Raw genomic sequence first — 27007 nt, 5'->3', positions numbered from 1 at the left:
GGGAGGGGGGGAGGAAGAAAAGACATTCACTGAGTGGGACAGATTAACGTGAACTGTCCCCCCCCCTAAACTCCTGGGAGAGAAAGAGATCCACTCTCCCTCTCTTCTCTTTTCACTGAAATATAACACACATTCGGATCCCAGGGCTCTCAGACAGTCTCAACTGATAGACAGACACATCGAGCTGCTTTTCCTGCTTCAGTTTGTTACTCCTCCTCCTCTTGCCCACGTCACCCTGACAATTACAAATAGGTCTCACACAAACCCATACCTGTCAATCTTTTTAATTGCTTTGTTTTCATTTTTTTCCCTTTCCCAGAGCTAAACAATATGACAAAAAAAAAGTCTTAATACAGCACGGCATAAAAGATTCCTCATGTGAGACACGCGTTGAGGGGGTTGTTATTATAATCCACTTGCTGAAGTGCTGCGCAAGACGCATGTGCTGATTTAACTTCAGCAAAGGTCTTCTTCCAGCAAACTTAAAAAGAGAAAGAAAAAAAAAGAGGCAGGCAGGAGATGATACTTCGCCGTGGCACACGTCTACCCAGCATTGAATTAAAAATGATTTATGGGAGATTACAGTTCATCCTTACTTTAAAATACCAACAGATTGCAGAGCGAGAACTGCAGCATATGAAACATACTGCTAATACATTTTGCACAGTATGTGTCTGGGGATTTATATAATGTTAGCTGCGAGAACAGAAGGGTTCTTCCCTTTTTTTTTTTTTAAGTCAAGAAAGCAAATAAAAACTACCCAGCTGATTCCTAAAGGAAAGCACTTGGAACTGCAGTTTTGTTCTTTTTCGGGCAGAAGGGAATTTTCCTTCTTCTTATTACCGCACAATTAAGCATTGAGCTGTTTAGACTGGTAAGATGGAGTTAATTCTGGGAACTATATGCGACATCAATGCAACATCTCTATTATATTGCTTTTCTCTACGCAGTTGTACCAAGTTGGGATTGGCAGCTCTATCATAACATTGACTTCGGTTCCTTGACCCAGTTGATTCCCTGAGCAGGTTCCCTCACCCAAACGTAACCTAGAGCGAAAAATGACTAAATTAATTTTTTTTTTTTTTTTTTTTTTTTAAGAAGAAAGAAAGAAGCGAGAGGGGACAGCAAGATTTTCTGGCCGTATCAGGGATCACCCCTGCTACCCAAGCAAACTGACAGCAGCCTGTTACCCTTCCCCTCTCGGCAGGACGGCGACGGCGGGAAGAGCTTCGCCCGTTTAAATCCCCTCCTGCGGCAGGCGCGGAGCCGCCGCCGCCGTCTCGGGGTTGATTCGTAGCACCTTGCGAGGAAGTGAAACGTTTCGCACGGAAGGGGCGGAGCGTCCGCCCGCGGGCAGCGGCTCCTCGGCGGCGGCTAATAACAACATTAGGAGATTAGCTGCAACTTCTCCCCACTTCTCTCTAACCTTTCCCGGCCGATAATTTACCGTGCTTTCTTCTCTCTTTTTTTTTTTTCTCCATTCCTCCCTTTTTTGGGGGGTCGGGATATACCCTCTTTTTGTAAACGAAAGAACGGGGCGGGGGGGGGGGGGGGGTTAATCCGAGGCGTTTCTCTCTGTCCGTCTGTCTGCCCCCCCTCTCTCCCTCCCCTGTTTTTAAACCCCTTAGTCAGAGCCAGGGTGCAAACTAAAAGCCACCACCACCACCATCTCCTTTAGGAGATACTCCGGCCCGCCGCACACCTGCCTCGCTGGCAAGGCAGCGCAGGCAGGCAGGGGCAGGCGCTAGTGGGACGGACGGCCGCAGGAGCGGGCCGGCCTCGCCCCTCGGTAGTGCCCTTGGGCGGCAGAAGACGAGCGGCTGCTGCAGGGGGACCGTCTTGGCGCTGCTCCTCCGGCGGCGTCTCCGTGCGGCGGAGGGGCCGGCTGGGAGGGGAGGGAGAGCCTGCTGCACGGGGGCTCTGTTTACGTACACACATAGCTGCGAGCGGGGAGTTTCTCCTGCCGGCGCGTCCTGCGAGCTGCCTGGAGAATCCCGAGTCGGAGCTCTGCCGAGCGGGGCGGGAGAGGAGACCCGAGGCAGGGCATGAGTTTTAGCGCGAAAAGCGGCGCTTCGCTGAGCTCCCGGGCAGCGCGGTGGTGGTGGCGGCGGCAGCCGTCCTGTGCCGCGGCGGCTCCTGCCTGGTCCTGCTTCGGTGGCAGCTGGTCACGGCCCGTCCTGGACATGTCCTACTCCCGTCACTTTTTGGATTTCCAGGGCTCGTCCATCCCCAGCTCCATGAAGAAGCTGGTGGTGACTAAGCTGAGCCAAAACTTCAGGGAAGCGGTCACCCTGCAGCAGGACTCGCCCGTGCCACTCCCGGGAGACGGAGACCTCCTGGTCAGGAACAGGTGAGCCCCGGCCGCCCCCCCGCGCCCCGGCCCGCCGACTCCTGGCGCCTTGTGGCCTGCTCTCTCCCACATGCGCCCTCACTTCGGAGGCCGGCTCCAAAGTTGTGCCAGCCGCCATCTGGCGACTGTTAATTTCATTTTATTGTTGTTGTTTTGAACGGCTGGTGCTACAGCTCTGTCACCCCATCCACGTGTGTGGGGGTGACACTTCCTCCTCGTGTGGCGGGGCTGCGTGGGTTTGTCTGTGTGTGCGCGCCGCTCCCGGCGTGCGCCTGCCCGAAGGAAGAGAAACTCCCCAGGGCCTCTGTGCCAAAGGGGGGGCGGGGAAGAGGCGAGTGTTATGTCGGTGAGTGCCGAGGAGGGAGTGGGACGGAGGGGAGCGCTCGCAGGGCCCCTCCCTGGGGCCTGCCCGGGCTGGTTACACGCACGCCCTGCCCGGGGCATGAGCGTGTCCCCGCGCGGCGCCCCGGCATCGGTGTGCGGGCGGCCCGGCCGCTGCCTCGGCGCGGCCCCGCTGCCCGCGCCGCGCTGCGGGCTCGCCCCGCGCAGCCGTGACTCGCCGGCAGGCCGCGGCCGGGCGGCCCCGGCACCACCCCCAGCCCTGCGCGCCGAGCGCGGAGGGGCAGGGCGGCCCTCGGCCTCCCTCGCAGGACGCGGGCCCGCAGTTATTGGTGGCTTTTAGAGAGCAGCCGGGTCGGGCGAAGAGTGAGGAGGTGACATTTTGCTTAGCATAATACACCGTAAATCCCACGTCCGGCGCGGTGACCAGCTCGCCATGAAATGAAGACTCCGAGGAGAAAACGTGCCTCCCCCCACTGTCTCCATAAAGCCTGTTTGTCCTCGGTGGCTCCTTCCTAGACGCCGTCCTTCCTTGCGCTAAAACTAAATCTTTTGAAGTTCAGAGGTTTCTCTGCCCACGAAGGGAAGCCGAAACTCCGGGGACTTTGGAGCAGACTGCGTGGCTGGCACGGGAGAGAGCAGTGTTCTCAGGTTCTTGTCAAGCAAGGAAATCGTAGTAACACATAGTTTGCCGTGTTCGCTGTGGGAGCCTAAAGATGTTAAGCAGCACTAAGTTGGCTTGAGAACAATGCTGCGCGGTTCACTAAGGCAGTGTGTGACTGTGTGCGTATGTGTGACATGTATGTGTCCATATGTAACACAAAAATACAGGGTGAAGAAGGGATTAGGAGAAAGAGCAGTGTTTCTTCCAGGAGCTGACGAGAAAGCTGCTGTGGCACTTTAATTCGATGCTGACATCTCCCACTAGGATTTCTGAGACCAAAATTCCCTCCAAACCTCAGAACTCTAAGACACTGTGTTACTGCACCACTAATAACTGAAACAGTACTGGCGTGCAACAGTATCGGCTGGAGTTAAATTCCTTCCTGTGGAAGAGGTCCAAAGACTTGAGATACAAGTAGCAAGTACTCTTATTTGGGTAATACAAGGCAGAGGGACATCCTTGTTTCTAAACTCCCCTCCCTCCCACACATGCACTTGCAGTCTTTCTCATCCCACTCCCCCGCCTGCCCTCCTGTACATTTCTAGAATTTATTCCTTTTTTTTTAACAGCTTCCAGTGTAACTCTTCCCTTCTTCCTCTTCTCCCTCCTTTTGCTGAGTGGGCTCCCTGGGTGCTTGTGGGACATGCACAATCATGGTAAAAGGGCTCGTACCATACTAAAGGCGGGAGCTGGTCCACAGATTCAGGCAGGCAGTTGCTGGGATTTAACACACATATTCCTCTACTGGTATACAGGCATGTGTGGGGATGAAGGGGAGGAAGAGGTGAGTGATGAAGTCTAGATGTAGAGTTCATACATTTTGTATTACTTGTAGCGTTTCTTCTCTCTTTACTGTTTTTTTTTTTTTTCTGAAGAATGTCACAGAAGACACAGAATTACATTACTGTAAAACATTCGCTGTGCACAAGCTGCAGCATGAAGCAAGTTCTGAATGTTTTCCCTTTTTCTGTCACTCTTGGGAAGGACTATCCCATCCCAAAACGATAAGTCTCTGATTATTTAGTTTTTAAAAGAAAACAAACAACCAAGCTCAAATACAATTATACATTTTCTAATAGGTAGAAGCATACAATTAAAAACAAAACAATGAAAGACTGGGGTTCCAAGAGGGCATTTACAGATTTGTTCATTTTAGTCCCAGTCATGCCCATGAATAGTATTAATTGCTTTGAGCTTTTCATGCAAAACAATCGTCATTCACCACAATAAAATGTGGTTTGGGATTTATGGGAATAGGAAATTAAAATCTGTGTGTGGATAGATATTTTAAAATGAGATGCAGTTAGGGGAAACTTCTGTTTTAGAGAGCTAGGTCAGCAACTCTTATTTCTACTTTTTTATACAGAAAAAAATAACCCATCTTTTACCCAAAAATACTTCAAAACTAGAAATTAATTTAAGGTATTTGTTTTACTTTGATTCTGTGTAGGACAGAAAGGGGAAGGGAAAAGGTGATAAATCCTTAGTGAAGCCATTTAAGTTTCGTATGTCCGTTTGTTCTGTTTTCTGGGGGGCAAAGAGGGGTGGGTGTGGAAGCAAGGGTTTTCCATTTCATTGCAGGAGAAGGGCCCAAGGCTGTGAAAGTTTGGTCCTTCTTAAAGTTGGGGGATTTTCGAGATTTTCTTGATGAAGTGACACATTTCATTGTCAGAATACCTGTAAGAATTTACTTTTGGGCTGGAAGATGGGAACAAAGTTTATAGAAAAGGGAGTAAGAGAGGTTGAGAAAGTTTCTTTTTTTGAACCAGGGGACTAAAGGGATCACAATGGGGAAAAATGGAGGGCTATTCCTGCTGGGTGTTTGGTCTAAATAATGTTTTTCTTGCGTGGTGCTGCTTTAGATGACTTTGTTTTGTCTGTGTTTAAGGCTGTAATGCTGGTTTTCGTTGTCTCACTCTTTGTTGTGGTACACAAAACAGCATTTCTTCCCCTCGGCAGTGTCCTCCTGTTTTCTATAATAAACAGTATGAGGGGTTTCAACACTGTTGCGTATAAATAAAATGGGTGACTCAATGTGCATAATTATTTTGAGAAAACCCAGTCTCAGGCTTTTTTCACACCCTGCCTCAGGTTGCCATCTTGAAATGTAAGGGGCAAAACTCAACTAGAAACTTCTAAATTAAAGGACAGATTTAAAGTAAGAAAGTGAATGAAAGCAACATAAAAGATCTGGAAGGTGTCTTAAAACCCACTAGTACCCCAAGTAATTGTTTCTTCTACTCTCTCTACTTGTTTCTTCTTCTGCTCTCTACTTTCCTCAGTCTCAGAAGTTAGTAAACTGATCTTCAACTTGTAATTCGTACTTTATTCTACTTTTAAAAGCAAAATAATCTGTGAAACGGCACGCACATCCTACCACCCCGCTTCTGTTAGCTGGAATGACAAGGCAAATTAGACACTATGTTTTAATCCAGACGGTGTGTGTGATCGTTTTAATGTGCAAGGAAGCTAAGACTAAACAATCTTGTTAAAAAAAATAATAAATAAAGGGAGGGGGGGGGGGGGGGGGGAGAGAAAAATCCAGTACAATGCGACCAGGAGTTAAGAGTTTGCACACAATAAAACGGGGGTTTAAAAAAAAAAAAAAAAAAACAGGGGGGGAGCGATAGAAGGTAGGCTGCGCTGATTAATAATGATGAACCCAGAAGCCCTGGGAGGATCATTTCCCGTGGCACAGCCGCCCCGCAGAGACGGGGAGGGAGCGGGTGTTGAACACGCGTGTCTGTGTGGGTATGCACGGATGAGTGTGCGGGGGCGGCCGGGCGCCAGCCCCGCGGAGAGCCCGCATCCCCTGCCCGGCGCGGCGGGGAGCGGCCGGGCAGCGCCAAGTTGCGCCGCGGCCCCGCAGCCGCACGCACAAGTTGCCGTGCGCCCCGGGCGGGGAAGGGTTCGCATCCTCTCCAGCTGCAGAACAAAAGCAGCGGTGCGTGTGCTGGAGCCCTGCTCGGCAGCCGCCTGGCCCCCCGCACGACTTGCCCCTTCCCCGCGCGCAAAGTTTTTGTCCTCAGAGTGTTTGTTGTTCTACCTGCCTTTGTGCTCCGGCCGCCGCCGTGCAGCGCCGAGAAGGGGAAGGTCTTAAAAGCAGGGGGGGCTTGTTCTCCTGTCGCTGCGCTGCCTGCCCGTGTCGGGGTGCGCTGCCCAGCCGCGGGCACGGCTGCTCCGCATCCTGCCAAAGCAGACGCGCGCCGGGAGCGTGAGGAGAGAGGCTGAGCCCAGCCGGGAGCCGGGACCTCCCTTGCGGGCTGGGGCCGGGGACACAGCGGGCGCCCCGGGCTGCCCTCGCGGCTACCGAGAGCCCCGGCTGGGCCAAGCCGTGAGGCCGGTGACGGGGCAAGCACCGAGCCCCACCGGGCTCTCACCCTCCGCTCCCCTCCGCAGAAGTTGGGGTGTAAGGGCGGGAGGAGGCTGGTGCAGCGCCGGCACGTCTCGCCTGGTGCCCGAGGGACACGGTCTGCCTCGGAAGCTGCAACTCCGTTACCAATTTTTATACATCTTTTAGCACTCCTGTACGGGAGTCACCGCAGACGGGATAATAGGAGATTTTTTTGTATCTGCGGACAAGAAGTAGGCATTTTTTGCTGCGGAGGAGCGGCGAGTTAAAGGCAGGATAACGGAGAGGTTCTTTTACCTATTTTATGTATGGATATGTTTAAGCTTATGTGTCTTTTTAAACATAACATTGGTGAAAGTTTGAAGCTCCCCATGCTGTAAAAAATGAAGAATATCAAAAGGAGTAAAGCGGTTTTAGTTCTCTTCACTCTGCGTGCAAGCAATTTAAAACTACACACATATACGTTCTGAGCTTGTTGCTAACTGCAACAATGAAACAAACACTGTTTGCCTACTTCTGCAGCTTTTACGTGGTGTCAAGTACACCTTTTAGGTTGTCACATCCATACATAGTAACAGTCCTGGCATTTGCTGTTTCATGTGTTTCTTTTTTACATTTTTCAGTTATCAGAACCTTCCCCAGTCTCTCCTCTCTTGCCTGTGTAAAGATAGTTACTTAAAAAAAAAAAATCTTTGCATTTGAGCTAGATCATAACTTTGTTTTAGGAATTATCTCATAGCGCTTAATCAAGTTGTGAGAATGTCTTTATCTTTCTCTAAAAAAAAAAATAAAAAAATTGCCATCTATTTTCACCTGTTAGAGGTCAGTAGGACTTGATATTCAGTTTTGCAATTTTACTCCTTCTGTGCAAGGTTGTTTTGATGTGTTGCAAGTAATTTATATAAAGAAAAATATTTTAACGTTGACATTAGCTACATCAAAAGGCAAATTTGCTGTAGTGACTCCATCAATTAAAAAGTACTTGCCTACAGTAACATGACCTTGCAAATGACATCGATAGTTAATATGATCATTAGTCATTAACAGTATTATTATATTCAAAAATATAAATTTGTTGCCAGAATCCACATATTTACTGCTCTGCATGTTTCATTCTTCTGTGTTTTCAAATCTTGTATGAAGCGGTCAGTTAATTTTCATGCTTTAATCTTTTACAGATTTGTTTTCAGCTTCTTTAGCTTAGTCAAGTGGACGTAAGGAAAATATAAGGGATTTTGTTTTGTTTTGTTTTGGGTTTTACTTTTTACAACTTCTTGTTTCTTTTTGTTTAGAAAATTTGTCTGTAATTCTAGAATAACAGAATGGAAACTATGAAAATCTGATTAAAGTAATCTTTGGAGTGTACTCGTTATTCAAATATACATATAATCAGAACAAATCTTGTACTTATCCCACAAATTTAAATATAAGGTTTCTCATACAATGAAAACTTGGTAAGGAGTAAATCTCGTTAAAACATTTTTGTTTTCTTCTAGATTTGTCGGCATCAATGCATCTGATATAAACTACTCAGCTGGTCGATATGACGCCTCAGTTAAACCCCCCTTTGATATAGGCTTTGAAGGTGTCGGTGAAGTGGTAGCATTAGGACTCAGTGCTAGTGCAGATTACACGGTGGGTCAAGCTGTGGCCTACGTGAAAGCAGGTTCCTTTGCTGAATACACAGTTGTGCCAGCCAGACAAGCAGTCCCTCTACCCTCGGTGAAACCCGAGTTTCTCACTTTAATGGTAAGTGGCGCAACTGCATACCTCAGTTTGAAAGAGCTGGGAGACCTGTCTGAAGGCAAGAAGGTTCTGGTGACAGCAGCAGCTGGAGGAACAGGCCAGTTCGCTGTGCAGCTTGCAAAAAAGGCAAAATGCCATGTAATTGGAACCTGCTCCAGTGATGAAAAGGGTGGCTTTCTGAAATCCATTGGCTGTGACCGTACCATCAACTATAAAACTGAAAATGTCGAATCTGTGCTTAGGAAGGACTACCCAGAAGGTGTGGATGTGGTGTATGAATCTGTTGGAGGAAAGATGTTTGACTTGGCTCTCAATGCCTTGGCTATCAAAGGGCGCCTGATAGTTATTGGGTTTATCACTGGCTACCAAAACCCCACTGGCTTCCAGCCTATTAAAGCAGAGTTATTGCCAGCAAAACTATTGAAGAAGTCTGCTAGTGTCCAGGGTTTCTTCTTGAACCATTACCTTTCTGACTACAAAATGGCTCTGCAGCATTTGCTCAAGATGTATGAAAGAGGAGACCTGGTTTGTGAGGTGGACTTTGGAGACATGTCTCCTGAGGGCAAGTTCACTGGCTTGGAGTCTGTATTCCGTGCTGTAGATTACATGTACATGGGAAAAAACATTGGTAAAATTGTAGTTGAATTACCTCACTCTGTCAACAGTAAGCTGTAAAAACAGAACAATGATATAAATCAGAAGAGAGAAAATGGGCACTTTATGCCTCAGATTTACTAGAAACAATTTCTTTTTTTAAGCTTAGTAATGGATATTATATTAAAAAGCAGCATTAAAGTGTTAATAAAAAGGGATGAGTTTGTTGGGGGGGGTTCATTTGTTTGTTTTTATTTTCTTAAAATTGTCTAAATCAGTGGCTGTAGCGGGGGCATAATGGGCCTGTGTTTGATACTGTCACTTAGGTTAGCATGAGACAAGAACATTGTTCATGACAGAATGTCTTGATGCACAGGCAGATTTAGTCTGTCAGCCTGATTTGATAAGACTCCATCTGTAGTTCAGCTCAGAAAAAAAAATCTTTCAGCAATTTTGATTCCCTGATTTAAAAATAAAATTGTTAGAACAAGAATAAGTAAAGAGTTGTATCTTTCGGTTGCTCTATTAATCTTTTGAAGTTCCTGGGAAAAAAATGCTCTTGATTTTCTGTCACAAACATGATAATCATAATTCAGTTGCATCATGAATCATAGTAATATTCCTTGACTGGTTACACAGGGAAATCTATCCTCCAATTCTGACATGTCAGTAATATTAAGCAACTTGATTTTTTTTTTAATTATGTCTTCCATAACTATAAACAACTACACAATTTTCTTTTAAATCTTTAACTACAAGTTGCAATATAGTCTCATTTTGTTGCCTTTTCATTTTCCACTCTTACTGTTTATTGTCCAGTCTCCCCTTTAGTCAGTATTTAAAGATTATTAGAATGGGATTTTGAGCCATGTTCATGTGTGTTCACACCCTGTATATTTTTTGAAGATTAAATAAAGTTTTAAAAGCTATTTAAATATTTGTGGCATTTATTCATAATTATATGTTTCTTGCTGACTAGCTCTTTTTCAGATATTGTGTTTTTCAGAGTTATTTGACTGATCATTCTTGAAGGGACTTCCCATAATCAGGCCGGTGCTTCTACTTTTACCAAATACTGCTTCTGCAGGAGCCCACTTACAAACAGCAGGACCATTTTAAATCTATAGTCACAATACCTGGTACACGTACTGATGCTCAGCCATACATTTTATAGCGGGTGCAGTTAATGGGTTTTGTAAAGTTTCAAAAATTCTTCCTCACCTAGTGAATATTATTAATGGTACATACCGGGGGAATTCCAGCTAGAAGCATAATATTTTCCAGAACAATAAAATACTTGACACTGCTTGCTCTACATATTTTTTTCCATAGAAAACTTTTAAGATCATAAAGGCCAATTTTGCCACATCTTTTAAAATGACATTCATTTGTATGCTGTTGAAGAGATGGAAATTTCCTAAGATCATATGCTTCATAATAAACATAATGATAGACTGATAATGCCTAGGACTTGAAGGAAAAAATCCAGGGTAAACTTAATTTTAGGGCATTATTCAGGACAGACTGTATACAACATTTTTGATGGTAGCACAGGAAAACATAGATTTTATTCAGTAGTGCTGACAGAATAATATTTTAAATTTTGATATAGTACATTCATAATGTAAATTTTTAGTACATATGTAATTAGCATCATAGAGAATTATGTACAATGTAGAACTGTCCCTTTCTTGGGCCATGCCTGACCACTGGGTTTAGTCGCACTGGTGATTTTGGGGAAAGGCAGAATGGATTGAGTCTTTTGTGACCATTTTTCTCTCTTACTCAAAGTGAGCATCAAACCACCATGATTTTTGTTTTAAGTAAGATCTGCTGTTAGAAACATATTTCCTTTTTCATCTCTGATAATACAAATATTTTGTTGTGTTTGTGTTTTGCATAATTAGAAAGGTATATTGGCCTTCCAGCTAAATGCTATAAGATGACAACACTCAAGTACCATACAGAGCATGCAATGTTCTCAACATTTTATTCCTAGGCATGTGTGATGTCTTTCCTTGTTCAGAGATAAAGTGAAGTCCTTGGTAATTAAATGCATCTTAAAAAACCAAGGTTGTATGGGATGTACTGTGGTAAAATAATAAAAAAAAAAATTTAAAAACAAACCAATTGGTTACATCTGTGATATGTACAGAAGAGTTGCATGAGTAACAATTTTTTCAAATTAAATTCCCACAATCAAATGCAAAAACCATCCAACTGGCACAATTTTCAGATATGTTGATCACTGTCGGTTCAATAGATTCGGTGTTTCTGAGGCAGTAAATTCCATATGTTTTTGTCATAGAAAATTCTTCCTGTTACAGGATTCTGTTTGGACATACATTCTACTTTCTTTTTAATATGTTACTTCATATAGAACATTGCATAATGCAACTGCCCCAGGCTTCTTCACTGATCAAAAGAGGAGAAGAGAGGGACCTTTGGAAGGTTCACACATGTATATTCAGATATGACATGTTGTTCATTTTAACTTTGGCTTCAGATTGTTATTTAGCCCTTTCATATTGATCACAGCATTAATAAAAGGTTTACATTTATTACATGCATAACTTGGATAGCCCATGTACAAATTTCGTAGCCCTTTTGATGTTTAGATTAGGCTATGGTGATTGGGCTTGTCTTTTTCATCAAATGTTTATGTTAAGCTGAAGGGGTAGCTCAGGCATGAATATGGAATGAAGAAGTAGTTTTTGTTTTTAAAGATACAACTTATATGCTTCAAATTATTAAAAGAAAGCATTATCAATTGAGAGAGAGTGAAAAGTATTTCTTAAACATGCAGATAAGGCCTTTTTGATGAGTTTCGTAATAAATTTTGGGTTGCAGCAAGGGGAAAAAAAATAACTTCTCTTTATTTAAAAGTACATTCTGCAAACTTACATTTGTGGGAGCAGGGCTGCCTTTGAATAAGTAAGCTATGATGGATTTAAATAATGTTTAAATATTAGATGCCTAGGAAAATGTATATGGCATGCACACTGAGAGGTTTAAATGATGATAGGACATTGAACATACAAGGAAAAGAAATACTGTAGAGTCACAGCAAGGGATTAATAACAATACACTTAATATGCTTGCAAAAAAAGGTGTATTAAAAGCTGTGTGCACAGTGGGGACTTAAATGATTAAAAATAATAATACATTTGCCTTGGAAGTACGAAGTATACTATATGTAGAGAGCAGGGATTTAAATAATAATACTATTAATAATAGCAGCTCATTGAGATGTGGTTGCCAGCACTACATCCTAATTTTACCTTTCTAAATGAATTTGCTACAGAGGAATTTGGCATTGTTTGCTGAGGCTAATAACCAAATTTCCCTTCCCTACACACATATGCTTCCATGGAAAAACAACAAAGAACTAGATGAAGAGCTGGCTTGTTTCCTGAGTCTGTCACATGTGTGCATACGCACGCGCGCACGGACACACACGTACTCACTTGCTCTCTCCTGGCTTGCAACCCTCAGCACATTTTACAGATATGCTTCCTACTTAATTGCTATGCTGGATTCTCCTAATACCTTTTTGAATCAAGTTGGGTTTCTACCAAGCAATAGTTTGCTGTATGTTCGTATGTGTGCAAATGTGTGTAATGTATATGCACATAAAGTGTATATTTAGTAAGTGGATATGAATAACTGCTGTGTCATGTAAAAACAGATAATTGCAATCTCTCAAGGAAAAGTTTGTAGTAATGTTTGCAGATATTATATATATTCCTACTTCTGTCTGAGGAGTAAAGAAATTTCTCTGCTGAATAGCTGTTAGTATCTATTTTACAAGATTTACTCATTTTCAGGTACCTAATGTAGCTGCTAGCATGCATGCACGACAATACAATTTATATGGTAAATGGAACCAAATAATGGCTTCACTGAATGTTATGGCTGCACTGAAGGGAAATGTCACGGTAAATAGCTGCCAAATTATGGATCATGCCGAAGTGTCACAACTGCACTAAAGACAAATAGCACTAGAGGCTATTGCCACTGTGACGCTTTTGAGTTATGAAGAAGAGGAGCAGCCTGATGTGAGCCTCTTTGTGTCCTCATTATAGCAAAGGGTTACTGGTGCAGTGTACAAGAAAACCTAGTCCTACGTGGTGGCTAGTTATTAATCTGTTCTTTTTGAATCTAACAGCTGTAGCAAACCAGAAAATCTTTTCCTTGCTTTATGAATACATATAAACACATACAAACAAAGAAAAACCTGCAGGTTTTATGAATGTAAATGTGTACGGGAAATGACTAGTAATGGAAAAATGTTGTAATAAAATAATCTAATCAAAGAATATTATTAAATTTAATATCATATGTGTCTGAAAGCTTTAGTTGCTTCTTATGCAGATAGATGTGTGAAATATAAGCAATAATGCACTTTCTCTCTTTGTAAAGACTTGAGTAGTAAGGACATTACCAACTAAATTGCTTCTTCTAAACTGAAGTGTGTCCCGGTTTCTTTCATTTTAATGGGAGGGTAATAAAGATGAAAGACTAACATTTTAACTGATGGATCCCTTAAGCTACAGAATAGAAATTTATTATGTTTTGAGGGAATATGCTAAATGCTGAAATGTGGAAAGAAGCAGGGGAATCCCAGGTAAAATAAAAGCAATGTAACCTGTTTTCATTATTATTATGACATACTTTTATGAATGGAAAACTACATACTGCTCTTACTTAAGCTGAGAAAACAACACTGATGTTTCTTTTGAGAAAAAAATGGGGGAAGCTACTTGGAAAAAAAAAAAAGATTTGGAAATGGAGGGACATCACTCAGCAAGTGGTCGCTTCTCTCTATGATCACTTTTCAAATCCTGCCTGCAGTATTCAGGGAAGTGAGTTTGATGCTCTGCACACTATTGTACACACCACAAACGTACCATCCATAACACAGCACAATTGTCAGTTGCTGTTTTACAGAGGGGCCAGGGCTGAACAATCATGGTGGATAAATTACTTTTCTATTCTACAGCAAGTGGCTTTCCTACCATGTGAAGCTTAAGGTCATTGGCAGGGCAGCGAGGGGGTAGCTTATATATTAGTTAAAACTAATGCACTAATAGTGTTCAGATAGAGGAACTAAACCAATTCATTAAAGCTAGGTTTGTTCTTTGAGATGGGGAGGAATGACTTGGAGAGTTATTGTACCAAGAGACACACATGTATATGCATGTGTATGTGTATATGTATATGTACATGTATGTATTTTGCCTTAATATGCCAGTTCTTGCTACAATATTCCTGTAGATAACTTGTTTTTTTTTTTCTTTTGTTCTTTAATATCTGCATTAAAATCTTCATAATTCATGACTGAATAAATTCAGATTTCAGAAGTAAAAAATATTCTCTGAAGATTTTAAAACTTTAGTAATAGAATCTGCTTACAATTTTTGCAGTGTAGTCTAAGGGGGGAGGGCAAGAAAAACCTGTCAAAAATTAGGTAGAAGATCCTTGAATTGCAATTAGCATGCCCAGAATTTATTTTATGTGCAATGCAGTTGCAAGTAGCTGCTTCTTATTAAATGAAAATCCTGTATTATGTACTTCAGGAACATTCCGACTAATGAGTATGTAATGTCCTTAGTGTAACACAGAACTTCTTTTTGTGTTCACAACCACAAAATGCTGGAAACTTGACAAATGATATCATTTAAGACAGATGCCTGCCTTAGGGACCTGTTTTTTGGCTTCCTGTTTCTGGTTTTTATTTCAATAACATTTGTAATTGCCACAGGATCTGTACCTGCGTAGTGTTTTAACTCCTTCACATATGCCCCAATGCATTAACTCCTTGGGTAGGTACCCGGGAATATTTTCTTTATTCTTTTTCCTTTTTCCTCCCCAGCTGGTGTGTTCTTCCTGCCTCTCACAGGCACAGCTACACACAGAAATAAAAGCTGGATCTTATTAGACCAGATGAAATGGTAATGTCAAAGGGGGTAAACACTTACTGCACTTGCTGTGTTTTACTAGTGCAGAAATACATCTAGTCCAGGCCCAAGGCAAAACCCAAGAAACTGTGAGGTACAGCCTGCTGGTTCTCAGTGAGAGACAACACAGTTCTGTGTACATGGCCTAGGCACACAGTATCTTGATCTCAGCTATACTTTTCAATGTATATTTCCCCATTAAATTCACATTCTTTACTTAGGTTATAGGGCAGGAGAATTTTTGACATCACTTCAGTTGATGCTGCTTATAAGAGGCATTTTGGCAGTGCTGGTTCAACACAAGTTGTAAGTTGCTGTGCCTCCAGCAGAGCCTGCTTCATGTAAAGCCCTTATCACAGGACAAGAGCAGTTTTCAGCTCCCTAGGCACTCAGCATGGATCCTGGCAGACTGCAAGCAACCTTCCCACAATCCATAACAGCTCAGATGTTTTGGTGGTGGTTTATAGCATGTTCTTTCTCTCTTTTTTTGTAGGCCTTACAAAAAAACATTAAAAATGGGCTGTGTACAAGAAGCTTACATGAGTCTTTGTAGGTGAATTTTCACTGAGCCACTTCACTGAATACTGCAGGGTGCAGTAATAACAAAAAAAAGGCTTGGAATGAGCATGAGCTCTTGGCAGCTATTTTGCAGGTAAGACTTTTCTACTTGTCTTAAGCAGTTACCTCTCCAGCATTTCCAGTGTTTTCTGATGTCATTTTGAAGCAAAAACTCTGTGTTCAAGCCTTCTGTCATAGGACATGCAGACTCATTGCACTTGTACTCCTAAGACAAGTTTATCCCACAAAGTGCTGAACAACTGTATCTTTCTTCAGAACTGGAGCTGGTGACTTTAAAAACCTCAAGAAATGTCTCTGTTTACTGCAAGACAAGACAGCACATCATAAAAACCTACCCTCCAGGCTTTCTATAAGAGAAGGAGGGGGAAGCCTTTATCTTCTGTCACAAGAGGGAGGTCAAAAGGACCAAGCAAGTGCCAGACCAAGTCACTTCTGCTGTTCTAGGGTTCATTTTCAGAGAAAGTAGGCAGGCACACAAATCTCATTATGTGTTACAAGGATCTGTGCAAAGGCTTCTTGTGCGCTGTCTTAAAACCATACCCCTAAGGGACTCATTCACAAAGGGATAGAAGGAAAGGAAATTTGTATATTTTCTGGAAGCAGTAAGACATGACATGCAGCACGGTTCTGGCTGATTACAGCATGCCTCAGGTGAGCTGGGAGGCACGAGGCTGCCAGCCAAGTGATTTCAACCACCCAAGAAAGAGAACTCCACAGAAATGCATTGTGTGGCATGTCTGATAGTTGCGAAGAAAAACACTCCAACTTCATTCACATTGGCATGGCATTATTGGCATGACTATTCTTGGCAGCCTATTGGAAAGCATTATTTGCATCCAGAGTTTTGAAGGCCCTTTTGTAACATTAAACAAGAATAATGCTGAAAAAGCCTAGCTTATTTGTCCTTTAACACCTGTGTGTAATCCCTCATTGAAGCCCTAATGAGGGGCTCTCCTTGGATTGTGTTACTTCCAAAATAAGCCCTGCATACAAGCAACCTAAGGTACCTTACCTGCCTGCATAGTGTTGTCAAGAGTAGCCAGATGAAAGTGGATAAAATACATTATTTTTCCTGTATCCTCAGTAATCAAGATGCAGAGTCAGTTACTGGATCATTTGACTTCTTACTGAGCTGGGAAACCTCAATCTGCTATCACAAGTGCCTACAAATAAGAGAGATATTGAGTCAGTTTCCTCTCCTGGGAATGTAAATGAGGAACAAGAATAAAGCTCTTGAAACAGTGTAAAAACAGTCTCTGAGGAGAACCTGACTCTTGTTTCTGTGTATGTGTGTGTGTGTTCATGCTGCTGGAAAAAAACAGTTTTAATGCACAGACCTGCCTAACCTCAAATTGTAGTGAAATTTCCCAGGGCCTTCAGATAACTCCCAAGGTCTTGGGAAATTCAGTTCAGTCAATGCAGAAATACAGTGTTTGTAGTCAGTGATGTTGCAAGAGCTCTGGGATAATGGGCAGTGGCAAAGCAAACCTTGCTGTGGAGGAGGAACTGCTAAAAAGACAATCCTCAGGTTCCTGGATTCTCTAAATTAATTGGACTGTGAGGGACAGATTATTATCCATCCTAGTTAAAAAAAAAAAATAACAACAAAAAAACCAACAGATTTTCTGCTCACTCCTGTAAATCACAATCTTTACTTACTTGATAGGCACTTTTCATTCCCTTCTCCCTCTTTCTCTCTGCTTCCCACCCTACACCAAAAAAAAAAAAAAAAAAAAAAAAAGAGTGAAAATAATAATAGAGAGGTAGGCTGCTGGAAGTGTTTCAGGCTTTTCTCTCCCTCTTCAGGAGGGGGTAGGTCAAATTTTCTTGTAATATAAGTAAACCTAAGAAAGCACAGAGTTTTGCCTATATGATCTGCAACAAAATTTGAGTAAATTTATGGCAAATATATACATTTTACATTTTCCACAGAAACAGACAATTTTTCTTTACAATGTGCAAGATCTTTTCTAGCTACACAAGGGGGAAAATAAACCAAAACAACCCACCAAGTTGTTGTTTTTCCTCTTGTGTGATTTAATTTGCAGTGTCTCTCATTCTGTTAAAGTGATGAGGCAACTTCTTTGGCATTTCTTCCTTCTTTGCTTGTGAAAAGCTGCATGTTCAGCAGTCACAAAAATGCACATCATAGTGTAAAGAGGAAAGAGCCAAATATTCATCCTTTTCCATGAACTTGAAATTGTAGCAATACAAAACATTTCAGCATTGGGTCACATGGTATGAAGTAGAACCCTGTAAGATGAGTGGTGTGCTGTAGATAAAAGATGCTGTAGAGACAGGGTTATATCTTACAGGGACAAAAAAAGGATGTTGATAGTCCAGGTGACCAGAGGAAAGCCAAAGTCTGTGCTTCACCTCAGATGAGTTCAGGTCTTTTTCCCTCCCAGGTAAATCAGATACAGTCCTAAATCTAACAGAAGTGCTTCACAAATATACTGCAGTGAGCACTAATGCCAGTGTCCTTGCTTTCTAGATTATTTTCGTCCATCTTCCTGGCATTATGTCACATTTCCAACTAATTACAGACAATGTAAGGTGGGGAGGTGAAAGCAATTATTTTGTTGCTTCCAGAAATGAAGTCAGAACTTCACCAGTCATATATAAAATGGCAGCAGTACTTCTTAATAATTTCAGTAAACAAAATGTTTATAGTGCCTTCAGGATGGCTGGAGGGGAATGGTCACTCAGGCTTAGATTTTTTTGGAGCTGCTCATCATAATTTTGCCAGAGTACAACTGACATCCATGCTTATCCAAATGATGGAAAAGTTTCTTGGTCCTTGAAAATTAACCGTACTGTACCAGAGACAATACAGAAAACGGTGCTGTTCCTATGCTTTCCTATCTGCCACACTGTAAGTGGAAAGGTTGAACAGCCCCCAGTCCTGACATTTGTACCTCAGGCAATATGAACAAAGCTCTGAAAAGAAACATATTTGCTCTAAGAACCTGTATCACTCCAAGAAGATACCATTTCAGAGTGTTGTGGGTGACTTAATCTCTTTATTTAATGCTGCATTTAAAAAAAACCACCAACCCTAACAGTCCTATTCTCTGTCCCAGGGTTGCCCTGGTTCTGTGCCTGGCAGGCTGGCTTTGCTCTGAAGCGCACCAGCTCTCCATACCTTGTATATTTTAATGCCGACACTGATCTTCAATCAGCTTTGCTCTGGCCTTCCAGTGAAAATATGCCAAAATGTCATAGGTTTCCAAATGAAATGCAAATACTGAACTTTCTGAAATTTACTGATAGTATTTTACTCCTTTACTGCATCTGAGCTGTACCAACGAGGCACATCGGAAACAAGGGTTTAAGATTCCCGACAGCAAAGGTCTTTGCACTTGCCACTCCACAGGTGTCTCAGCTGGATGGTCTGTGGCACCTTGATGATCTTAAAGGTCTTTTCCATCCTAAATGATTCTACAGTTCTACCTTCCATTAAGAATATAGAATCCTCTGCTTGCTTGCTCACTCAGCACAATGAAGAAAAGCAATGAAATACTTGATGGCAGGTCAGACTACCTTTTGTAATATGTAACTGTTATTACACAGATGTCACAGCAGCAGGTGCAAAATAAATACCTGGGTAATGGAAACCATTTGCTTTGCCTTTAGCCACAGGCATCAGGTCTGATTTACTTGTGGCTGGCAGCTAAGAGAGCAAGGGAGACCCAGGTCCCTACAGCCAGGCTCACTTTTACTTGCTCAGAGATGGGAAAAGTTAGCCACAGTGGAAGCTGATCCAGAGTTCATCCTATTTTTCACCATGCCCTCTTCCTCGTGTTCCCCTACTGTTCTGCCAGAGCAGGGAGATTTAGCTGAGCCTTGAATCCACACTTACGCACTGCCCTTTCATCATTTGGACCTTGGTGAATGTACACAATCTGGAGCAGTCTTTGCTCAAGGCAAACAAAGTAAAGGAGGAGAGTGACATTTCAGTCTTTCATTGCAGAGTCATTCAGGTCACTCACTGAAATTATAGACACCAGCTCCAGCAATGTTAGCAGCCAACTTTAGATTATTAACCATCCTTTTGATAGCAGTACATTTATGGTGCCAGTTGCACAGAGAATTCCTCCAAATTACAGGGTGTCCTAACACAGCTGGTCAAACCACATGGACCTGTAGATGCAGTAAGCAGTATAATTACACCGGTTTTCTCATTTGCACTTTCCTAGCAGCACTCAAAATTCATTCTCAACCATTGGATGCTGCTTTTTGCATCAGGCTATGAAGAGATAGGAGTGAAGGGTGCCTTAAGAATAGCTCATTAAGAAGACATCAACCATTTTCTTTTATTGCATTATTTATGTTTTGGGTGATAATACAACACTTTTTCCAGGGCAAAGTGCACTCAAGAAGCATATTGGCCTGTAGGTGGTTTCATTTGATTAGGTTTAGAAGGGGGAAAGGTACAGCAATTTCTTTTACCTGCTGTTATCCTGAAAGACCTGAGCTCTTTCTTACCCTCATCAGGCCATATATTGTCAATACATTTGAGATCCACTAAACTTCATTACCCTTTCAGATGCTTCTGGGAAAGGTAGTGACTTTTTTTATCTCCTAAGGCTCTGGAAATTCTTCACTGCAACAATCACTGGCATGCCTGGTAGGATCCATTTTTTAATATAATGACCTTCTGCATACAAGAAAACAAACATGAAGAGGACCTAAACATTTAGATGATAAAGCTGATTTCACACAAAGCAGTCCACGACAAAAAAAAAAAATCAGCCAATAATAATAATAATACAGATAATGGTCATGAATACTTTTTTAAATTCCTTTAATTGTATTTTATAGTTAGTCAAATAATCTGTTAATTACAGAAATTTCTCATTTTTTTCTTTATTCTCCTACAGAGCCATTTTCAGTGTCTAATGCTGCTGCTGTATATTTTGGTACATAGGTAAATATCCAAGAATAAATTTTGGCCCTGACCATGGAATATTTACTCACTTTGAAATGTAAGTAAAAGAAATGAAAGTGATAAACTGAAACTGTAAAAGCTGGGAATTCCTTATTTATTTTAATGCAGCTTCTGTCTCTGACACTTTCTGCTGCTTTTCTGCTATAACCAATACTAATGATTTTAAAAAACCAAACAAACCCCAACAACAAAGCATAACAGAACAAAACAAAAAAAAAACCCCACCCAAATCTGGGAGGTGCAGAAGGGGTAGAAACTATCAGACATTCCAAAGAGAACATGAGAGAATTTAGGTTGAAAATAAGGCCATACCATAAAGTGTATGCCAGGTCTGCTCCTTATTATAGAGAGGGACTCTAACAGAGTTCACAGCGTATGAATGGATTCCCATGCCTGTGTGTAAGAGACCAGACAAGCAAGTAGAAAAACTGCTCCTCATGCTCCTTTAAGCCCTGAAAGTTTCTACTAATATTCTTACTGTGAAGAAGAATGGCATCTCAATAGTTATTAACTGAGAAAGCACTGTTTAAGTTATTAATATAAAGTACAAATACCTTCAGTATCTGAAAAAGTCTTGCAGCTAAAAAAAAACCCAAACCACTAAAACAAAAAAAAAAAAAATGGGTAAAAGATTTCTGATTTTCAAAGTATTAGAATTAGTTTGACTGTATATACTATTCACTGCCTTTCTGAATTACAGATCACTGAGATCTCCATCCAGAAATGCAATGTACTGGTATTCATCTTGTCAATGATATATACTCAGAGGGCTATTTCTCTAATTGATGGCTTCATCATTCAATTCAAGATGCATAAGGGTAGCTATTGTTATCTAACACTATCATGTGTTCCTATTGTTCCACACTTCTCTCCTTGTCAATAGCATCCAAGATATCCTATCTAAATCTTCAAGATAGCAAAAGAAAGGTGCATTATTTGTTGACTCCACACATCGCATTATTAAGCATTTGTGAACAACATGCACATCTCCCCACTGACATCTTTAAGTATTCAATTAAAATTGGATGAGAGAGTACACCAATACAAATAAATACTCAGTTATATGAAGGCTTTGCATTGAATTCTTAAATTATTCTAATACAGGTGCTTGCTAGCAGCCACTCAGTTGAAATCAGGAGAGTGATGCAAGTGTGAGAATGAATGGTGCATGAAAGGGAGGAAGGCCGATTGCTTTTATGGTGGAGTCATGGCAGAGGCTTGACAGGAAATGCTTCTCCCAATACAGCTAAGCAGGGAAGGAGAACCCTATTATATGGATGAGCGGGACCAGCACTGGCATCTTGTCATTCTAACTTGTATAAGTAAGCAAGCTTAATTGCTCCTTGTCTTTTCAAGATGACTTTCCACCAACAATCTCATTATCACACACGTATGTTTACTGCACATATTCGGGTCCCTTCATGCAGACCTGAGTGCAGTGAGGAGAGCAGCAATATTATCCAGTAACATTGTTTTTCCTTTTTCCCCTTTTAACCAGGTGGATGTGACCTGCCTTCTTCTGCAATTAATAGGGTGACCAGAGGCTGTGGAATGTACACCAGGAAAGAATAGAACCAGAGGGAAAGCAAGCTGTCAAGAGAACAGTGTACTGAAGAGGAAAAATGTAAAACATGACTTCTATTTACCATGATTAATATGTAAAGTTAGCATGTTTGTCATGGAATATATTAATATATATGTTTTCCATTATGTAGATTTTTTCTTATATTACTTATTAGAAAGGGATACAATCAAAATGATGGGGCAAGAATGCCACTTAAAAATTAGGTGATGCCTAGTCAACATAACATAACCACTACAGTGTCATTTCTGATTTAGATGTGGTGATATCAGTATAATTGCCACTGGGAAGAAATTAAAATGTCTGTTAATGATAAATAAAATTACAAGAAGGAGGATCCTCCTTCACATATATTTCCAAGCAAAATACGGCTGCTGAATTCCTTGAGCACTTGGTGCTATTCATTGATGAAGAGGAAACAAGCAGGTTTTGTGCAGCTGCATGGCCATAAGCGCTGTCCTGTACTTTCTCAAGCCTAAATATAGACACTATAGGTCTAAAAAGATTTCACCATGCGATTTCCAGTCAGGGGAGGTGTAATAGCAAAGGTCACATGAAGTGAATATTAACAGTATTCCAGCAGAAAGCACAGTACATAACAAACAGAAAGTTAAACAAAATGAGGATAGAGGCAGGGAGACAGCAGTGCATGTGGATACTTTACAAAACCTCCAAATACTCTTGCCTTGTCTCTATCAACATAGGCAGCCTTAGCTCACGGGTCAAAAGACCTTCATACATTTGTTTTATATCATAAATGTGTCAAGAATGAGCTACACAAAGTATCATTCACCCACTACACATGGCTTGTTAGCCTAGTCGAGAGCATCTTTCAACTCATTCACACATTAAAAGCCAGGAAACCAACATTTGATTACTAGTTCTAGCATTAACATCAAAGACCACATCTTCCCATCTGTGAACAGCAAGAGCCAAATTGCTTTCTCCTCTTTCTTCATTTACAGAAGAATTGAAGAGTCAAAACACAAAATCAACGTTATACTCCACATCCCATGAATAACACAGTTCCAGCCTATAAAAAAACAAAGCAGCCACTATTACTTACATACATTTTCTTGGAAAGAAGTATAAGTGAATCTGTAGTCACATCTTCACAATACTCCCAAAGCTCAGAGTAGCTTGATCCACAGGTGTTATCCTAGTGTATAAAATTACAACACCTCTTAAAAGGGAAAATACCATATACCTGCCATTTACTCTTCTTCAAAATCAGATGGGTTACAGTAAATGAAAGTTCTAACTTAAAATCACAAAAACAAACCTGAAACAGGTGGGTTAAGCCAATGTTTTTCCATTGTCATAATTAATTTTTTACTTACCTGTTGGTTAAAGAAGCTTGAAAATATAAATAAATAAAAATCAGCCTTAACCTGGAGAATAAATATGTCCACGTTCAGGTGAAACTTATTTGTTGATTCAGTTCCAGACAATGCAAATTCATCTGCAGGGCATTTACTCTTAGGCTCATGTAGCCAAACCATAGCAGGGGCAGTGAAAAAAGAGAGGGTAAAAAAATGTGTAACATGCTTTCTAAAATGTGGCAAATTAACACAGAAAATACTCTAGTGAAACAGCTGAACCACTGACCTAGCATTTTGAGATATACAGGATTTTTTTTTGGTGGTCTGTTTTACTACACAGCATGTGAAAGGAGTGCAGAGCTCAGCCAGCCCCCAGCTAATTGCTTTGGCTCTTTTGCATGAAGATCATTTGCTGACAAATTGTTACAGACACATTTAGGCAACAAGTTTTTATAGGATGCCTGGTGCTCTTTATAATGCAATTAGCGTTATTTAGTATACATGTTTTCTTATGCATTGTTGTTCTTTCACTGGCAAACAATAACAATGAAATCTGCACCCTTCAAGAGGCTGAATCTTTCCTCATGTTTCCTGGATTTGAGCTGTCTTTTGGGCGCATAGAGTCATCAAAGGAAAAATCCTACCTCATGTTTAGTAAAGGACATTTTATTTTAATGTCTGTTTGGGAAAGTTAGAAGAAAATGTGGATTGAGGTTGATCTTATTCTTTTGCCAGCTTTACAAAAGACACAAGGAACAGTTTATTTTAGAAAGCAAAGAATTTTGATCTGCTCCAAAGGAACTGCAAAGAAAAGCCTTCCTATGAGTTCACATGTTGGAAGACTCCTTGCAGTATTTACTCAAGCATGCCAAATAGGTAATGAAAAATCACCAATTCTGACATCTCCAAACCTCTGCTAACCAGCAAAGTATCAAGGGGGTATACCAGATATGTATCGCTTCCAGCAGTGGTAAGGTTCTCCAGGAAAAAAGTTCTCCATATATGTGTCCTTTTGTGCAAGACACACCCCTACCATCAGGTACTGTAATGATGTTACATGCCTGGTCTACCTTGAAGCCATGCTGACATTTGTGTGCATGGTATCCCTTGTACCATGGAGGACCCAGTCTGGTAGCCTTGAAAATGAAGTGTTCTGAGCACCTGCCTGAGATGCAAACAGGGAATAAACTTCAATTAATTTCTTCCAAAGTTATTCAAATGCACACATTTTAGGAGGGTCCTAACCACAAAAATATAGGGACTTTTTTTGATTAGGGATACCCCTTTTTGAAGCTGCTCTGCTTACCATGAATCAAACACAGCAAAAGAAGTCAGACACCCTGTTCTTGAATGACCATCATAATCACTACATCTGAAAGCCTTTATTTCTCGCTAGCTGCAGTGCCTTTCTTGTGCATTACCTTATTTTCTAGGATCTCTTGCACAAAGGGTAGAGGCACTGCTCTGCAGCCTGAGAGTCCTGTTAGCACAGAACTTGATTCACAATTTCCCACTCTCTTCCTACTGCCTCAAAGTACCTAAAACTTTACATCTGGATACCTTGTACCAGCAGACCAGATCATGATCTAATCACTCTTGGTACCTACATTTGACACAGATGGTATTATTCACTATCCAGAGAAGGCTCTGGGCCCTAGATGTGTTCCAGAGACTTAACTGACTCAGGAAATGGAGCACAAGCTTCTTCTCTCTCCTGTGATCATGCCAACAACTGAGCTAAACAGTCTGCTCAGTTTCTCTCAGTTTCCCTGACCTAGTAAAGGTCTAAATCAAACACAAAACACATCAACAAGAATCCCGGCAATTCAACATGAAAGAGTCCCATCCCAAAGTCAGTTATGCAGCCTGTTGTGACAACCCTGGGTGGCTCTGCCCAGGACCACTGTGACTTTCACAGGTGAATCAGCAGCACGAATTTCTTCAGGTAGAGTGCAATTACCAGGACTGGAATTTAACCAGAATTATCACAGAATCACAGAATAGGTAAGGTTGGAAGGGAACACAGTGGGTCCAACCTCCTGCTCTGATCCAGTCTCCCTGCTCGAGGAGGGTCCCCTAGACTACATTGCACAGGATCAAGTCCAGATGGTGCTTGAATATCTCAGGTGAGGGGGATTCCAGACTATAGGGCAACCTACATGCAGTCACCTGCATGTAAAGAAGGACCTTTAGCCCAACCTTCTCTGTTCCTGCAGTGCTATTCTTCAGTGGGTGGCGGAGAGCTACCTGTGATCATGGAGAACTGCAGAATTAAAAATGAATTGTAAAGTAATATTTATAGCTTCAAATGGAAAGTGATGAGACAAAAAACAATTCCCCTGTTTGAATTCCTGTGTTACATTCAGAGAGTTAACAAAATCTGATGAGCATTTATTATTGTACAGCTATTGGAAATAGTTGCACAGATTTCTCAATCTCTCCCCCTTCCTGAGCCTTGCTTTCAAGTACATTATTGCATGTATGCCATCTAAGATGGGGTAGTGAACTGGCATATGATACATGCTGGAAAAATGGGCCAACTAAACAAAATGTAAAGTGACACTATTTCTCCTCAGTGAGGGTCTGATTCAGCCCCTCATATATGCCTAACTTTGAGCAGGCACCAAAGTGCCATGCTGAAGGAGAAGGGTGGAATTGCGTGCATTCTTGGAGTGAAACACGTGGAGTTTAAGAGCTTTGCAGAATCCCAGCCTAAACTAATAGCATTGTATTTCTTGTTAACTGAGAACAAAAGCAAGCCAGTTTGGGATCACGCTGACCTAGATGCTATCAGAGGTTAGCAAAAATGACTGGTCAGACCTGTCAGGACTAAACAGCTGCATCAAGCAGTGGGAGGGAGCTCCGGGGGAAGGAGGGTGCAGGAGTTGCAAATAGAGAGACAGAGAAGCAGGAGGAAAAGATGGAAACTTCGTGTCCTGAATACGCATGAGTGTGTGTGTGTGTGTGTGTGTGTGTGTGTGTGTGTGTGTGTGTGTTCTCTGGAGCTGAAGCTTTGGTCTTGTCATTTGCATATACACAGATCACCGGACATCTTTCGCCCAACCTTTCAGAAACAACCTTATGGCACCATGACTCCCATGATCTCAGCACTCCTTGGGCTTCATTTCCATAAATTACAGTACAAAAGGATAATAGCCTGTTAGCAGTCCCAGCGCTGTCTGACATACAAAGCACCAAGAGCAGTAGTATTTTGCTTGCCAACCTGTGCCCCTCTTGTGGACCAGGTGTAGCCCCACTTGCAAAATGTGGTACTGTACCAGCAGTTTCTGACCTGATTGCAAAGCTAACTAAAGCTAATTTATCATGACAGGCTAATCAGGATGACAAGGTTGTGCAGGTGACATTTCCCAAAATCTCTGATTTTTAATTTTTTTTTAAAATCCCTTAGCAATTTATTTTCTGAATAGCAAAGTTTTCTCCAAGAATGTTCCAAAACATAGTCAAGGTTAACCATGCTGTGAGCTTATTCAATATTTATGATTCTTTTTTATTTGTACTAGGACTTTTTGGGGACTCCAAATAGTCCATTAATCAAACCGAGTGACAA

At 41.7% G+C, this 27007-nt stretch overlaps 1 protein-coding gene across 3 annotated transcripts; it reads left to right on the top strand.

The window, feature by feature from the left end:
- Positions 1-849: 849 nt before the first annotated feature.
- On the top strand, positions 850-22483 carry PTGR3 (prostaglandin reductase 3). 3 transcript variants are annotated; one of them, XR_004147821.2, is made up of 4 exons: positions 850-874; positions 15499-15657; positions 20468-20572; positions 22034-22483. XR_004147821.2 is itself a non-coding variant. In XM_021530860.3 (2 exons), exons 1-2 carry the CDS (start codon positions 2046-2048, stop codon positions 9124-9126), a joined length of 1230 nt encoding a protein of 409 aa, XP_021386535.1. In that variant the 5' UTR covers positions 1300-2045; the 3' UTR covers positions 9127-13516. The 3 variants fall into 3 exon arrangements, 1 of the variants encoding a protein (XP_021386535.1); XR_002465488.2 differs by lacking the exon at positions 850-874 and adding an exon at positions 2250-2350; XM_021530860.3 differs by lacking the exons at positions 850-874; positions 15499-15657; positions 20468-20572; positions 22034-22483 and adding exons at positions 1300-2350; positions 8202-13516.
- Positions 22484-27007: the final 4524 nt, after the last annotated feature.

Source organism: Lonchura striata, chromosome 1 (assembly GCF_046129695.1).
Source record: "Lonchura striata isolate bLonStr1 chromosome 1, bLonStr1.mat, whole genome shotgun sequence".
Taxonomy (NCBI): domain Eukaryota; kingdom Metazoa; phylum Chordata; class Aves; order Passeriformes; family Estrildidae; genus Lonchura; species Lonchura striata.
Note: the sequence above shows the minus strand (reverse complement) of the source record. Positions and strands in the feature narration are given on the sequence as shown.

What these genes read in the sequence shown, in the direction of transcription:
- PTGR3 (XM_021530860.3), top strand. Translation starts at nt 2,046, where the DNA reads ATGAGTTTTAGCGCGAAAAGCGGCGCTTCGCTGAGCTCCCGGGCAGCG. An exon ending in GACCTCCTGGTCAGGAACAG is followed by an intron (nt 2,351 to 8,201) that starts GTGAGCCCCGGC and finishes GTTTTCTTCTAG; the next exon opens with ATTTGTCGGCATCAATGCAT.